Source organism: Strigops habroptila, chromosome 5 (genome assembly GCF_004027225.2).
Source record: "Strigops habroptila isolate Jane chromosome 5, bStrHab1.2.pri, whole genome shotgun sequence".
In the NCBI taxonomy this organism is placed as follows: domain Eukaryota; kingdom Metazoa; phylum Chordata; class Aves; order Psittaciformes; family Psittacidae; genus Strigops; species Strigops habroptila.
Window position 1 is genome coordinate 76,639,770 of NC_044281.2, and position 16,787 is coordinate 76,656,556.

Here is a 16,787-nt window from a genome sequence, read left to right on the forward strand (position 1 = left end):
CCTGGTTTATCTGGGCTGCAGGGGGGAACTGTCAGAAGTTATTCATTAGTTTCTTTGAGCTTGCTATGGGAAGTCTTTGCATCTGCTTGAAGTGAAATGCTCTGGCCTGGCCGAGTGGGCTATGAAGAAATCAATGGTGTGGAAAACCCCTGAGAGCTGCTGTGAGGGGTGGGACACTGCCGCTTAACAAAAAGTGTGAACAGAGCCCCAAAGAGCTTTCAGCTTCTCTGTTGTTTATGTGTGGTGCCCACATCTCAGACAAGGACAGGCTGGGGATAATTCCACCCTGAGCGTCACCAGAGATGAACAAAATGCATGGTGTCATCTCCACATTCAGTAACAAGATCACACAAGTGCTTGAAATAGCCCTCCTTGGGTTTGCATCAGGGCATGCAGGAGAGTCTCAACCAGGGATAGGTTGTGGCAGCCTCACTGTGCTAATGCCCTCATATGGGATACGAAGAGCTCCCTATGGGACACAAGATGCTAGTAAATGATGGATGGAAAGGAACAGGAGTGCAATTGTGTTGCCCTGCAGGGTTTCACATAAACATGCAATGAGAAGTGTACTTGTGTGGCTAGGGAAGGGTATCACAGCTGAGGGGTTTTGGATGTACACCTCTGCACTTGTCCTTCAGGCATTGCCCCCCTAAAGCAAGCCCAAAGGATGTGGAAGGGGCACTGCCATCTGGAATGCAAGCTGTTGGACAGGGAGCAGCTGATAAACCATCTTTTGCTTTGAGCTCTGCTTTCCGGCAAAGTCACCACCTCAAATATATTACCTCCGTTTGCCTTTTTGACTGTCACACTCAGAGACATGCTGAAGAGGGGTGCTTTAGAGGCCATCCCGATGGCTGCGTCACATTTTCTTGGCAGTCATGCTTTTCAGGGTGTCCTGGTCAAGGTTGGTTAAGAGAATGTTTGGAAGTACTCATATACATGCATATTTGTAGACAGGTAGATCTTGAGGTGCTGTAGCTCCCACTTTGAGAGTTATTTCTTGGCTGCACCATGCTACACTTAACTCTTTGATTTATGGCAACAGAAGAGAATGAGTCTGAATTTAAACATCTGGGTTTCGAAGGCCTGTGAATTTCATGTGATTTACAGAGAGGATCAGTAGGTGTTAGCTCCTGACCAGTATGGGGTGGGCAGCTCTGCCCTTTGAAACTGTATGTTTGTTGCAGCAGCTATTCAAACATGGCCTTCACTCTCCATCTTATGCCACTGACCAGTGTGTCAGGAGAGAAGGTGGGGAAGCCCTATGAGGAACCAAGAGTTGCAGTGCTTGCAATATAGGGACAAGAGAAATGGAATACAAACTGTGTAACCTGGTGAATCAAGTCACTTATGGGATTTCTTTAAATCAACAGGAAACCTATTTGACACTTTGTTCCTCCAGCTGTTGCTATCTGTGTCCGTCGTGTCCTTGGGAAGCAGGATCTCACCTATGGCTGATGCATTCTTAAGCAGAATGAAGAATGTGGAGATGGGTACAATGTGGATTCAAAGCTTCCCCTCCCTGGATTTGCAGTGTTGGTCCCATCCTATGGAACAAGTTGAGGGCTGCTCTGCTGAGGTGTGCCTGAAGCACAGGTCTCTAATGCTGAGGTGCAAGAAGAGCAAGTGTCAGAGAGCTGATGCTGTGCTGCTGTGAAGGCTCTGTGCCCTCCTAAGATCTCTATATCTGGGGTAGATTTTTCCAGTATGAGGCAAGACAGCTTTTGGGAAGCTTCTAATTCAGGGGCTGGCCCTGAAGTTTTAAATGTTAAAAACATTCATCTTTTATTTCTGTTGCCATTCAATATTATGGGAAAAGATGTTATCGCAGTTAATCCGTGCGGTGTCTGTGGAATTTCTTGGCCTGTGAGGGTTTATATTGCATTCATGTATTCCATGAATTGGGCACAGGTTTTGCTTCTGACAGCAGGAGCTTTTTTTCCAAGGGCATCCCAATAAGATGAAAGTGTGGTCGCTGACAGAAACCACAGTGTCAGGCTATGGTCTTAAGGATGTTTTGAATGGCTCTGTATTTTAATTCTTGATTTCCCATGGCATCTAGACAACCAGCAACTTATGTGAAATCCTAAGGGGAGGGGACAAAAAGCGGAACTGGAGGAAATGCCTGAATTTAATTGATCAGAATATTTGGAAATTCATATCTGCCTTTTTTTAAAAGAAGAAATAACTAGAGAATAGAAAAAAATACTGTGTAAAATCAGGGTGAAGCTTTAGCATCACTTTTTTCCTTGTTGTTTCAGCCTTCTAAACATATTCCAATATGCTGAAAAGAACAAAGCAATACTTGGTATGTATGACTAAAAATGGTATATAAGAGAATTGAATGCGGGGAACTCGGGGAACTCATTGCTGCAGGATTTTGGTAGGGAGTCATACTTTTATAGAAGACTTTGAACAACCTTGGTACTGCCATGACTTATAAAGTTTCTGGTTTTGTGTAGGAAGAGTCGGAAAATGAAAATGAGTCCTTGTCCTTCAGGATATGATCTATCACTTGCCTCTTCCCCAGCTTCATATTGAAAACTTGAGTGGGAATTTTCAAATGGTTTTTTGACGTATCACAAAGAAACAATGAACAAACGTTGTGATCAAGGGTGAGAAACCTTAACGGATAACATGCAGCTGGGTATGTGAATCATCTGAAAACCACATCAGCATTGTCTTATGTATATCAAAGCTGATCCTTTACTATATTGTTCTAACATACCTGCCCTGGTTTGTCTGGGCTAGAGGAAAACAGGAAAGGAGGAGGCTCTTGGCTGTAAATGAGTCTCTTGTTCCTTCCTTTGCAACACTGAAACATTTATGAATGAGCTTTGACCTTGAAGTAGGCTGAGCTGGTTAAGGGCCTTTATACATTTCTGTCCATTCATATTTCATTCACAATGCTTACCTTTTGTCTAAGCAGGGTTTTGCTTTGTTTTGGTTTTTGCTTTGTGGTATATGATTCATCTATAAGCACGTAAACCAGCCCTGCTCCTCAGTGCTTACAGCTATTGACAGCACATGTGAGGTTAGCTGTGCTGGTATGTAGCATCAGAAAGTCTGAGAGCTCAGAGTGAAGATTCACTTTTTGTCTGTGCCTTCTCACTTAGGCTTTAAGTGTGCAGTCACCCCTATTTCTTAAATTCCATAGTGTTATAGATATACCATCTACAGTCAGGCATCGCTTTCTTCAGGGGTCTTACCTAGACGTCGTGTAAAGAAGTTTCTAGTACAATGTTCCACCAGGTAAAAAAATCACTGCCTGTACTTGCTGGCATCCTCACAGCATTCCCTTCCCTCCAGATTTTGCTACAGAAAACTGGCATTTAGCTATTACATGTGCATCTTCTCAAACCTATATTGTCTCATGCTTGCAGCCAAAATTCGCTAGTGATGTGCAGCCATTATTACTTTACAGCTACAATGCCTGTGAAAGTGGTGCATGATAAAGTGAAGATCACAGAATCATAGATCATAGAATCATAGACTAGTTTGGGTTGGAAGGGACACCTTCCACTAGAGCAGGGTGCTCCAAGCCCTGTCCAACCTGGCCTTGAACACTGCCAGGGATGGGGCAGCCACAGCTTCTCTGGGCACCCTGTGCCAGCGCCTCAGCACCCTCAAAGGATAAAACATACCTGACCAATACGCTGCAAAGCAGCACAAAATTAAGTGTGAAGCATCATTGTGTGTGAGTACAGGAAAGCTTACACAAAAGCTTAACTTTAGATAATCCTGGTTAAATGTACACCATAGTGTAATCAGGTCTGATCAGTGGGCTGTTGTTGCTGTAATGGTATCTGTACTAAGCAGCTTTTCTCAACAGCCTGGTGTTCCTGCAGAGTGCTGTATTCTCTGGGTGCATTTCTGATGGTGCTGGGGTATGTCTAAACTGGGCAACTCAAGGTTACCTCCCAGTTCTTGGATCCCAGAGGAACCAGGAGCAGATATAGTGTGGCTGAGAAACTCCACTGCAGCGGGAGACAGGCTGGCAGGCAAAGCTGTTGTCCGTTTGCTGACTCTGGGCACATCTGCGCGTGGAGTGGAGCATGGTGCAGAGATCCCTGACCCTGCACGGACCAGGTTTGCTGCAGACATATAAACAGCAGTGCCACATCAGGGTAGCATCGTGCCCAGCTAATTAGAGGGGGCTCTTAACTAGTGCAGCTCAGCTCTTGGGGAGCCCTTGCAGTGTGCCTGCTCTGCTTATGCTGCACTTCGTGTTTAGGTTACTGCCTTGCAAAGAGCTTATCTGCAGCACAACGCTGAGCCCCATAGATACTCCCAGTTTTTCTCTCAGGAGATGAATGGATAAAACTGGATATAAACTCCCCCTACTTTAACCCACAGGTCTATACTGCTTAAAATCTGCACCACAAGCAGGATGTAGCTTGTTGAAATGCTCTTCACAGCTCATAGGTGTGACATGCCATACAGAGAGCTGTCAGCGACTCCCCTCCGACACAACCCTTTTTGCATCTGACCTGCTTTTCTCACATAATGGTGGGTTTTGTCTTGCCCAAACAATCGTGATGGGTTAACAGCAGAGATCCCTGCATGAGGCAGCTTTCCGATAACCAGGGCTCGGCAGCTTGAATTTGTGTAATAATCCCACTGGCTTTAATCAAGAGAGGGAACTGCGAGAGGCTTGTAAATTCCTACAGCAGAATTCTTCATTCTCATTCACAGAGCAGATCTTGCCTCCAATATGCTTATCTCCCTCCCTCCGTGTGCAGAGCCCTTGACGTCAATGGAAGATACGCTCTTTCGGGGAGTGCAGAAGACTGAGGTCACATTCTTGCCTGCAAGCAGGAGAATTATATCCCTGGTGCTCAGGCGAGAAGGCTCTATGCTTTTGCAACAAAAGCAGAAAAGACTTGACACAGTGGCATGCATAGGAAAATAAAAAGGTAGACTGCTTGCAGGAGAGAAATTTGGAGCTGTATCAGCAGGCTGTAGAAGGATGCAGCTCTCGGCTGCATTTAAAAACATGCTGTTTGGCAGCCATGAATGGTGTGGAGGCTTTTCATTCATTCCTCTTTAGATTTGGAAAGGGACATCTGTCAGCAGTGAACCCAAACAGCAGTCAGTGGCTGCAGCCTGCTGTGCTCATAACTCAGGCCATTTAAATCAGAAACCAAGAGGTCAAACTCAGCCATCGGTGGCCTCAGTGATATTTATAGATTGCATTACATTTACTGCAGCTTTTATGAGTAAAAGGTACTCTGAATGGTTAAATTATCAGAGGTTAAGTGTGACTAGTTGTATTTAACCTTATGATGGATGTTGCTATTTTGCTTTGGTTTTTTTGTTTTGTATTTGAGAGAACAGAGTATATAGGTGTAGACTCTCTGAAGAAAATACTAGATTTATTGTTATTAGCAAATTCAGTTTATGAAGCTGCTTTTGTTGAGGAAGTGCTTTGCAGAAATTAACATTTTACCTAGCATAAACTTTGGAATAGCAAATGAAATACTGCCATTTCCCTCAAAGAACTGTTTATTTCTTCTTCTCAATAAAGGAAGTGAGTACCTAACTCTGTGGGAAACTTATCGCTCTGCAAATGAGGTTCGTAGTTGTACAGAAATATAGCATAGTTCACCGAGGCCAAAAGCCAAATGAGGTGACCAAAGCCAAAAGAGGTCTCCCTGGGCGCTCCCCGCGGTGCTGTGAGGGAGGATGTTCTTCTGCAGGATGGTTTCCTCTTGGGGCTGGAAGTCAGTTGGCGTGTGGCTCATGCCATGAAGCCTAGAGTGTAAATGGGTAGTTTGTATTGCTTTCATCCTGTCTCATATTGCTGTCGAGGCTGTTATTATTCACCATTTACCTTCTCAAAATATTGAGCCAATTAGAAAAGCAAATCTCTCTTTTGGTGAATGCCCAAGGGTGAAGCTGTAACGACGTGTGTTCTCCGCAAGCCCTAATCGCGGGTCTTGCAGTTTCGCTTGGCACTGCTGGGCTAAGCAAAACCAAATTCCTTTCTGATATATTTCACAGCTCAGCCAAGCCACACTGAGTGGCTGCTTTTGTCCAGCTTCACAAACGGGGCAGCCGAGGCTGGTCAGCACTGGGGTGGGAAAAGCAGAAACAGGGAAGGAAGAAGTGGTGCTTGGAGAACATCACCCCAAGCAGATAGCAAATGAAGGTCCTGGCTTTTTGATCAGGCTCTGTTGCTTACAAACTGCATTGATTGAAATGGTGGCTGTAACTCAAAGTGTGAGATACAGACAGATGTTTCTGGGTTTTTTCCATGTTAATTGTAAGACAGGTGAGTCGTGGGAATTGCTAAGAATAACTGAGACAGGACTACTCCTGGGTGCCATCAGTTAGAATAAATATCAACCTAAGGTCCTTGTGTTGACATCCTACATTTTTATTGCTTGTGTTTTCCATGGTGAATTAAATGACATACTCAAAAGTTTGCATGGATGAGGGAATATATGTTGGGTAAGAGATTTGAAGTATATTTAGATTTTAGTATCAAAAGTCCAAGAAGCTGCTGTACTTTGACTTTCATGCCAGCATTTTTGACCTCCTGCATAATGAGGGCACATTGCTAACTTTAGTGAAGCCCGTTATTAAACTCATCTGATGGCTCAGACTGCCTGCTATTAGTATTGTTTCATACATGATAAGTGGTCCTGCTAAGCCTTCTAAAATGAGTATAACAATCTAACTGGTGCCCAATGGGATATCCATCTTGTGTCTGACTAGGAGGAATAAATAATGCTCTTACACTGATAATTGCTCGTGCCTGGATTTCAGGATTACAGTCCTGTGATGCTGATGATTAGAACTGGTCTCCGTCTCTGTGCACAGATGCTCCCTGTGAGCCACTTCAGTGTCTGCCTGAGCTTTTCCAAATGGATTGCTCTTTGCCTAGGAAGGTAGACACAGTATCCATTGCAGGCAGCTAGGATCTGATTTAAATTCTATATAAGGTGGGGTCTGGAGAACAAATCATCTGATGTCTTCTAGGTGGTTTAAAGCAGTATTCTTGGGTGGGTTTGGTGGTTCTGAAAATTAGGTGGGTCTTGAGAAAAGAGTATTCAGAAAGAAATAGATTCAGAAAAATCAGAAGCATTTAAAAAACTGTAAAAATTCGTCTAAAATGAAAAAAAAAGAGTCTATTCTGAACTGAAGAAAGAGTTAACTATTTTTTTCTCTCTTTAAAATAATTTCCCTGTGCTCCTTAACAAGAGTGGTGACAAAGCAACGTAAGAAGTTATGCTCTACGCTTCACTGCCTATTTTCTCACCCTCGGTTTAAAAATACCAGCTCTGTAGCACCTTCTGTTTTCTTGTGACGTCTATGCACACTTTATGAATAATCTGTAGGGGGAACGCTGCGCTTGATCTCCGATTGGGATTTTCCCATCGTACCCAGTGTTGACTTAACCCTGCTTCCACAAAAGTCAAGAGTAGAACGCCCATTGATTTCAGCGTGAGCAGATTTTGACTTTTCAGAAATGCTCAGCCATATGTGTTCTCATTTTGGAAGTATCATGTGGTTGCATTTGGCCCATGTCGTGTTTTAGTCACTCAGAAAGCACACGAGGAGCTCCAGCCTGTCCTCACCTGCCCTCGATTGCAAGAGCTGAGGGCTTTAGGGAGGTTTTGATGGCCAAAAGTTTTGCTGTTGTCCTGTTTTGGGGTTTTGATTGTTTGTTTTAATTCCCAAATTTCAAGAAAGCATATTTGTATTCTAGGACAAAGGGAATGCAAACAGTTCTAATTTGCTGTGAAAAATAGATCTGAGGGAAAAATGTTTGAACTCAGCCTATGTGTTTCTTTTGGTAATAAATGATAACCAAAATCTGATTTTATCCAGTATATAATGCAGCGTTTTAAATGGGGCAAAAGTAGTTTGCAATCAAAAATTAAAATGCTTTAACCTTATTCAAAGCCTTTTTAATTTTCTTCTTTTCAAAATAAAATGTTATCAAGATTGACACATCTATGAAACGTTTACTTAAGGCTGATTGGTATTTTCTGAGGGGAAATGTTCCACTGGCAATTTTCATCTGATTTTAGGGTTTCTCAGTCTTTAATGTATGTACACCCATCAATATCAAAGGGAGGCTCAGGAATTACTCTCTGTTCATGTTATGTGCTAGGAGATGATTGAGGTCAAGATGAAGGGCTCTGATTTGAGATCATAAATAGCTTTGGCTAGGATGTGTACCTGCAGTCACACTTTATAGCCTGGTGTGATACTGTGAGTTTCAGCAGCTGTGAATTAGGTGCACAGCCCATTAAATCTTATGCTCCCAAGAGTAATAGCCCTTGGCAGAGAGGCTGGGTGAACAGGCACCCATCTGCTTCAGCCATCTCACCTGAGTCCATCTGTGATCATGAGCCAGAGCCCCTAGTTTCAGAAGGTATTTATATAGGCTAACTCTTTACCATGTGAGAAATCTGTGCTAGAAGAAGGACTTAAAACTAATCCTCCCTGGGTCTGAGGTCAATGTCCTTTCTTCTGGATTATCTTTCTTAGGAGCATCCCTACCCTCCCATCTGTTTAGTTGTCTGTAAGGCAAGCTGAGCATGCTAGGGAAAGCTCTAGCAAAGGGTACAACCAAATTAAGGAGACAAACGCAGTTAATCTCTGCTTTCTCCCACATTCCTTGTGCTGTGTCCTGCTGTCACTGTAGTCAATGAGGGGTTTGCTTCGGACATGCTGCAGCCTTTAAGCATGTTTCCTGATCTAGATCTGCAGTTTACAGAATGTAATGTAACTGCACGTGCCATCAAGGTTTTCCATGACTTTGTGAAAAATGAGTTGCTGCCTTCATGTCACATGCTTGTCCTGGTTTAAACACACTAGTTTGAGCAATGTGAGTTGGAAGAGGAGTCAGCTTGTGACTTTGAAAATGTGCAAATCGCCCGAAAGAAACTAGTCTCAGATGTTTTTACGGTATTTTAGCTGAAGTTCCACGAAAAGTGCAAAAAAACCCACTCCTTTTGCCTCAAAACAAAGTCCCAAACCAAACAAACCCATAATACAGAAATGCTTGCCAAGAGTCATAAAAATCTTAAACTGTGATTTAATATCCTGTCTCCCTTTTGTCTTCGTGGAAAAGGTCATATAGATGAAAGACATCTGCTGTTGTATCTCTTGGATTTCAGGACAGGACTAAAGTTCTATTCCCGGCCTTTTTTGTGTGAGCAAATTGCCATGAATTCCTACTATTCAGTTGTCTTAATGTGTCAGTTCTTGAAGAGGATGAACCAGCCTGCGGCCAGTGATTTCAAATGGCAGGCTGCATCCCTTGTATTTTATTCTTCAGAGGTGGATGCATGCCTGTGTCAGCACTGGGTGAAAGACATCCAAAAATGAGTGGGTTCATTGGAGTGAGCTGGAGATTCTGGCCAAAGCCAAGCCCTGGTGGCAGCTTACGGTGAAACTTTGGCCTTGATCAAGTCAACCAACAAAGGATTTCTTCTGTGTCTCACAGAGGAGAACATCATCCTAGTGAACTAAGTATAGATGTGACAGGAGGGTTGAGCGCTGGCACACAGTTGTCCACACTGTTTATTGTTAGGACAGTTTTTGGCACAGTCTTGTCTTACACCAGGTCCATATAGAGCTTAAGCACAACTTAGTGCCGGTACTGTTTGATACAGGCCAGATACTGTTTCCAAAACCTCCATATTTATGTATTGTGGTCAGAAGGATGTGGAGGGGTAGCAGTTCAGCTTGCAGCAAGTCAGAGACAAAAGGTGGCATCATAGGCTTGTGCATGTTGATAGTCAACAGAAGTTTTGAGGTGAAAAGAGGATAAACCTGGAAAATAGAAATAAGTAGTTAATGCTTGATGTGATAGAGATGGGCGGAACTGGGGAAGACAAAGGCAAGAGATAGCAGGGTGAAAGTGAAGGAAAACAACTGGTCTGACTTGCCTTTACTCTTCAATGTTCTTTCCGTCTTCATGTTTTTATTGACTATTTGAAATGCAGTCAGCTCTGGACAACAGTGCATTTATAGGTTTGATTTTTCCTGGCAACTTTTGATGGTTTTTCAGTAATACCAGCTCATTTTGAAAAACAGGTCTTCCTCACAAGGCACTTGTGTTGATGAGTGGGAAAATTCTGACCCTCTGGAGCCACGGGGGATGAAATCCTAGCCCTTGCTGTGAAAGCAAAGGCAGCATCCCCAGGGTTCAGGATGTCACGGAGAGTGCTTTTGGCTGCTGTACTGTGAACTGGAAACTCTTTGGGGATGGGATCTGTATTCATGCGTTGCCTTGTACAAAGAATTCCTGAATTTGTTGGCCTCCAGGCACTGCAGAAAAGCAAATGTTAAACAAGTTGTCCTGTGAGCAGTGGAAGTAATGAAACACTGGTGCCATTGGAGTCCCTGGTGTCTGGTAAAGGGTGAGTGTCAGCCTTTTTCTCATTAGGTCTTTTTGCTCTCTCCAGCTGCTTGTTCTTCTCCCAGCAGTAGAAGATGGTGTGTAACGCCCTTGATAAGTGACTAACAGTTTGGATGGGTTTGGTGGAGGGGATCCACACCATACATGTGTGTCCATGGCACACAGCAGCGCCCCAGGTTTTTGCTCTACAAAGCTGAGCTGCTTAAAACCAGCAGAGTAAACAGAAAACCAAGAATGATTTTTCCTCTACTGTCTAGCCGTCCTAGTTCTCTTAGGTCCTCTGACAATATCAACTGAAAAACTTTGCAAGAAGAATAGGTCTGGTTTTATTTTGGGGTTTTCTTCTAATTAAAGCTGTGCATTTAAGCTGTCTGTGGTAATTTCTTTTCCCAGTTGTACATGTGGAGTGTCTCAACAGGGCTGTAAAAGTCATGCTAATTTATGTGAGGGCAAAATTCATCTTTAAGCTGGAAAACCTTTTGCTGTTTTTGTTTCTTTTGGGTCCATAAGTAGAGGGCACTGATGAAAAGCCAAGGGATGTGTTGGGTTTATTGTTTTTATTAATACACTTTAAAAGCAACTCAGAAATATTTTACTTGATACCTGAAGCCAAGCAGCAAAGTACAAACCAGTTTGTCATTTACCAACATGGGAAACTTGAAACTAAGATGCACCTTCTACTTTTTTTTCCCTTCTCTTTGCTTGTCTTCTGGAAGAGAAACATTTCTTTTTTATATATATATATAATTGGGAACACTGCCTTTTTATGCATAAAATACAAATTTATGTTTATTCTTACTATCACTGTAAGCACTCTTCCACATCTCCCACGTTATTCTCCCATGACAAACTTCCATACCTGGAAGCATTAGAAACCAGTACTTACTCCAGAAACAATCTGCATTTAGTTTTGTGCAGAGGGGACTCTTCAGTTAGGATCCTTATCTCTCCTTCTCTCAAGGAGCTTGTTTAAGGGCTTGCTGGTGTGTGTGGCATCCTGATGAACTCAGATGGAGTTGTAGGTACTTGACATAGCTGGACCGGAGGCTCTTACGGCTTGAGAGGTAGTTCTGCTGTTGAGACACTAGTCTGGCTGTAGGGCAATCATTGCCTGCATTTCAGGAGGATTAAATGTAGAAAAGCAGGGAAAATAATTGAAATGCCGAGTATGATAAAGCTGAAAATGTAGCCTTTAGCTTGAAAAAAAAATCCCATGTCTTCATGCATATGAGCTGCTATGTTTACTGGAGACAGAGGGAGGGCACGGGATGCTTTAAGGGCTGGGGCAGCTCTGCTCTGGAGCCAGGCTGAGAGAGCTGGGCTGGGTCAGCCTGGGGAAGAGAAGGCTCCTTAAGGGGAGACCTGAGAGCAGCTCCAGTGCCTAAAGGGGCTACAGGAAACCTGGAGAGGGGCTTTGGACAAGGGCCTGTAGGGACAGGACAAGGGGAATGCCTTTAACCTGCCAGAGGGAGAGATTGAGATGAGCTCTTAGGCAGAAGCTCTTCCCTGTGAGGGTGCTGAGGCGCTGGCACAGGGTGCCCAGAGAAGCTGTGGCTGCCCCATCCCTGGCAGTGTTCAAGGCCAGGTTGGACACAGGGGCTTGGAGCAACCTGCTCTAGTGGAAGGTGTCCCTGCCTGTGGCAGGGGGTTGGAACTGGGTGAGCTTTAAGGTCACTTCCAACACAAACCCTTCCAGGACTTTACGAAATTCAGTCAGAAGGTGGAAGACACAACCAGGACAATCCTGCTTCCACCTTCTACCCCGACACCCATATTGTTGTGGAGAGGCCGAGCATGGATCCATGCTGTGCAAGGTGCAGTGCATGTCTGCAGGCAGCAGGAGAGCCCTAGCTGCAGGAGGAAAGGGCAGGCTGAACTTGAGGCTTCCTGCCCTGTGTTGTTTCTCCGTATCTTTCCCATAAGCACTGTTTTCAGCCGGGGTCCTGTTTTTGTTGTCATTTTAAAATGTGATTTGGAATGTTAACTTCAGCCAGCTGAAATTATTTCCTTTTTGCCCCTTATTGAGAAAGTTTATAAATATCGAGTTACACAGGAAGCAAATTCTCTCGTTATCAGATTGTTCTGTAGTCACTTTTCTTTTCCTCAAAAGCATAATGGCAAACTTTATCAGTTCTCAGTCATTTGTTTCCTATTAAACACAAGTGATTAAGATACCGTTTGGCTCACTGGGAAGAGTTACTGACCTGTTTTGTCTGTAAACATAGCTTTAAATTAGGAGACACCTGAAACTGGTAGGAAGTGAGTATTAATTGGGTTCAAGTTCCATAAGCACAGATTGCAGTTTCCCAGTGGGATGTGGTAAATAGCCGTCACCAAGACAATATTAATTACATTATCTTCCAGAGAGGTCCCAAGAGGTGCTAAAATAGCATATGTGCCACTTGGGCTTAGATGCTTAGACACAAAGATCAGTGTTTGCTGCTGTGTTGCTTTGCGTGGTGCAGAGCAAGCTGCGTCACTGGGGGAGTTGAATGAGATAAGGAGGCTTGGATTTTCTGAGTAATAGCTTGGGGTTTTGCTCTTGTGACTTTAAAAACCAGAACACCATCTAAAATCAGCTGAATTTCTTTTTTCTGCCCTCAGGCCCTGGAAGGAATGGTAATAACAACACAAAATAGGGATTTTTATGAAACATTTCAACAGAAATTGTTTCTTTCAGCAGAGCTTGTCTTCCCCGTAGGTTTGTCCAGCTCCACAGTGACCCTCAGTGCCACACAAGCAGTGTATATACCTCAGTTATCAGAATCACGCTCTGTGCCACCAACTTTACACCCAGTTGTGCTCCCCTCATTGCTATGGTGCATTGCCCTGTACTTGCACCATCGCGGTAGCATGGGCTGTATCCTGACCCCTGCCCTTTCCGATGCAGCAGCTTTGGCTGCAAAAGCCCCTGGTGGTAGGATGTGAATGCTGGTGCCTGCAGGGATGGCCGTCTGTCCAGTTGAAGCACATGCCTATGTGCAGGTCACACCACGCTCATAGAATCATAGCATCATAGAATAGTTTGGGTTGGAAGGGACCTTCAAAGATCATCTAGTCCAACCCCCTTGCAATGAGCAGGAACACCTTCCACTAAACCAGGTTGCCCAGAACCACATCCAGCCTGGCCTTGAATGTCTCCAGTGATGGTGCATCCACCACTGCTCTGGGCAACATGTGCCTGTATTTTGCCATCCTCATTATGAAATATTTCTTTCTCACATCCAGCTTGAATCTGCCTCTTTTTGTTTAAAACCATCACCCTTTGTCCTATTGCAACAGGCCCTGCTAAAAAGTCTCTCCCCATCTGCTCTGCATCGTGTCAGGCAAACTGGAACTGATGAGCCAAAAGCCTTCCTTAGTCCTTTAGGACCGTGTTAAGTCTTCAGGGAAGACTGTTTAGCCCTATAGACCCATCAGCCTTCCTCCTTTGGATATTGATGAGTGCCAGTGCAAGGAGCAAGCAAATGTACAGTTCAATGACAGCTTGTCACTAACTTCTCTGTTGTTAATTGAAGCTCAGCAAGCTGGATTCATGCTTGGTGTAAGTGTACCTGGCCTCAGAGCGGGAGTTGACTCTGAGCTGATAATCAGACTTTTCCATCTGGGCTAGAAAAACATGAACCTAGTGGTTTGTTAAGGACATGCTGGCAGACACTTAAAGACAGCAATGCTAAAGGCACCATTATAATTAGCTCAGTCAGAGACTTGAGCACATAGATTTACTTGAAAACCAGTATGTCTGTACCCTGGTTGACATGACCTCTGTGGAAATACACTGCTGAAAGAATATGTAGACTTTAGTCACCTCATTCAAGGCTACATATCCTTACTGACAGTGTTACACATTACCATTATTAATTAAAGGCATCAGAGTATTCTATAATGAGGGGAATGACTTAAGACATAAGAAGTCACTTTATGGATCTCAGAAACTGACTGGTAGGTTCATACTATATCTTTTGAAACTCAAAGTGCTTGTCCCTTGTTTACATAGCTTAAATTAAACATCAGAAGGTTTCACGTATATTCAGATGAATGGGAAAGATGTGCCCTTCAGTCTGTTTCACAACAGCTCAGAATGATCGTAACCACCTTAAAACAAAGGGAAGCTTTCATCCTTGTTCCTACAACTCCACGCAAAAATCTGAATTGAGATGAGATTGAGCAACAAGAAGAAAATAAGTACGTAAACCTCATTCTTAGCTGCGGAAGAAATCATTTCAATAGAAGAGCGTTAGCCAGCTTCACAAAATGTCACTAACAGGATAAAAATGGTCCTTTCGTATTTCCCAGTTTCATTACTCCTCCCATGATGACACTTTGCGCTCAAATATGCATTGCTGAACAGGGTTATACAGGACAGCGAGAGAGGAACATTTTCTGCAGAGGGAAAATGTAGAGAAAAATTTGCTTTTTAGAATATGCTTTGTATTACTATTATCTTTTCTCTTAATCTCAATCTTTCTTTGAAGCAGGAAGAAACAAGCTCAGGCTGATTTTTATGGTGCAACTCACACTCCTCCAATTAAATTTACTTATTTTGCACTTGCTATATTCAAAGATCTGATCTATTTTAAATATAAGCAAACAACCCTTCTTCCCAAAGCAAGCAGGATAACCCGTGGCTGCTCCACTGGACCCAGAAGGTTCTGTTTTGTGCTGGAGTCAGCAGCAGTTTCCTGCAATGACACTGTTTGACCCATGCTCCTCTGACGGGCCAGGGCTGGCAACAATCTCAGCTTCAGCCATCAAAACATTCCTTTGTGGCAAAGAGCCTTTCTGCTTTTTCTGAAATATCTGGTGTCAGTTTTAACAAGAGGAGAAACAGACGTTCGTCACCATTAATTCGTTGGACAATTAAGCCGGTGATCTCTGACCTCCCACCATTATTGGCTTTCAGAGTCAGGGTAAAGACCATGCAGTTATCTGTTCTCTGTCATTCCCCGTGAGCTGCCCTAGTATTTTATTTACCCAAAGGCTTAGCTTTTGCCCACCACCAGCCAAATGTATATGCTTCATAATAAAAATGGTTAATAAGCTGTCCCAGACAGTGACATTAGTCTCAGAGTGAGGATAACAGTGAGCAAATGGAACAGCTGGCTGTCAGGAAAGCATGTGAGGGGGAATTAAACATTTATTTAGATTTATGTACGTATTAGAAGTGCCCGTCCCTGGCTGCAGCTGCTTTTGGTGTGTTGGGCTAGCTTGGGCACCCGGCACCACTCTGAAGCAGAGTCAGGGGCTTCACACTGGGTGGTGCGGGATTGCTGCGTGCTGATGTTTTCTTCTTGTTAATTGAAGTTGGATGAGGCTTTGAGCAGTCTGCTCTAGTGGAAGGTGTCCCTGCCCATGGCAGGGGGTTGGATGAGCTTTAAGGTCCTTTCCAACCCAAACCATTCTAGGATCCTATGATTCTTCCTTCATCTTCCAGGCTACCACAGTGCCTAGGTTTTGCTCTCTCCTGGAGTCCCTGGTGGTGGGATCATTGTTCATCATGACCTGTTTCCACACTGCTCCTGGGTGGCTGTTGGCCCAGATCAATACCTTGTTTTAATTCTGCCCCCAGGGCTGCAGGGAGAGCAAGTGGAAGTGCAGGACTTTGTGAGCAATGAGGAAATAGTTAATCCATCTCTGGGACTTAGCTGCTGTTTTGTGTTTATTAGGATGGTGCTCACCACCGCCAGCGCTCAGGGTGGGTGGGAGAGGCGAGACAAGAGCGGGCCAGCTGCCTGCATCATCTGACACTTACGCCATGCAACCTTCAAGCCTCATTTTTCAGTCGTGGCTTTTGAAGCACTTCATTAGCTGATCAGAGGAACCCTCTGCCTTTGCTTTATGACAAGTTTCCTCTTTTTTGTATTCTACCTCCTAATTTTCTCTATTTCTGATTTTTCTTCTTGACTGCTTCAACTGGTAGCTATAGTAACACTCCTGAATGACTGACTGTGGTACACTGCTACGACCCACTCCCCCCAGTAAAGCTCTGCTGGGCTTTCAGACACCTGCATTGGCTTGGCACCCTCTCTTATAGGGGTTTTTCCAAACAACAGGAACAGTCTTAGCTTGGGAGCTAGCTCCATCCTGCTCGCTATTTACAGCTGCAACCCACAATATATTGTGGCAGAAGGAATGAGTCACTGGCAGAGCAATCTGTTACATCAGATAATCACAGATTACCTCCATTAACCTGAATCCCTTCTGTAACCTTTTACAATAATGATCCTAAAAGCTGACGCATACAGTTGTGTTGCCATCGTGTCTTGGGCTGTCAATGATTTCTGAGGACAATGTTTTCTATGATTTCAGGGGTGATGTAGCAGGGTGTGACAGTGTGATCCGCAGAAAGGAGATGTTGGCACCTTGTTGCAGGACAAGGTGATGGGGCCAAAGCCAGGCTTTGTAG

At 43.9% G+C, this 16,787-nt stretch overlaps 1 protein-coding gene across 4 annotated transcripts in view; it reads left to right on the top strand.

The window, feature by feature from the left end:
• Window positions 1–16,787, top strand: part of GRK5 (G protein-coupled receptor kinase 5) — a 174,160-nt gene that overhangs the window by 47,271 nt on the left and 110,102 nt on the right. The window contains exon 1 of one of the 4 annotated variants that reach the window (XM_030488751.1): window positions 8,439–10,382. The exons of the other annotated variants lie outside the window; for them this stretch is intronic. Coding sequence (XP_030344611.1) covers window positions 10,340–10,382 — 43 coding nt within the window. The 5' untranslated portion in view covers window positions 8,439–10,339. Of the gene's footprint in view, window positions 1–8,438; window positions 10,383–16,787 lie in introns of those variants that run through there. 4 annotated transcript variants of the gene reach the window in all.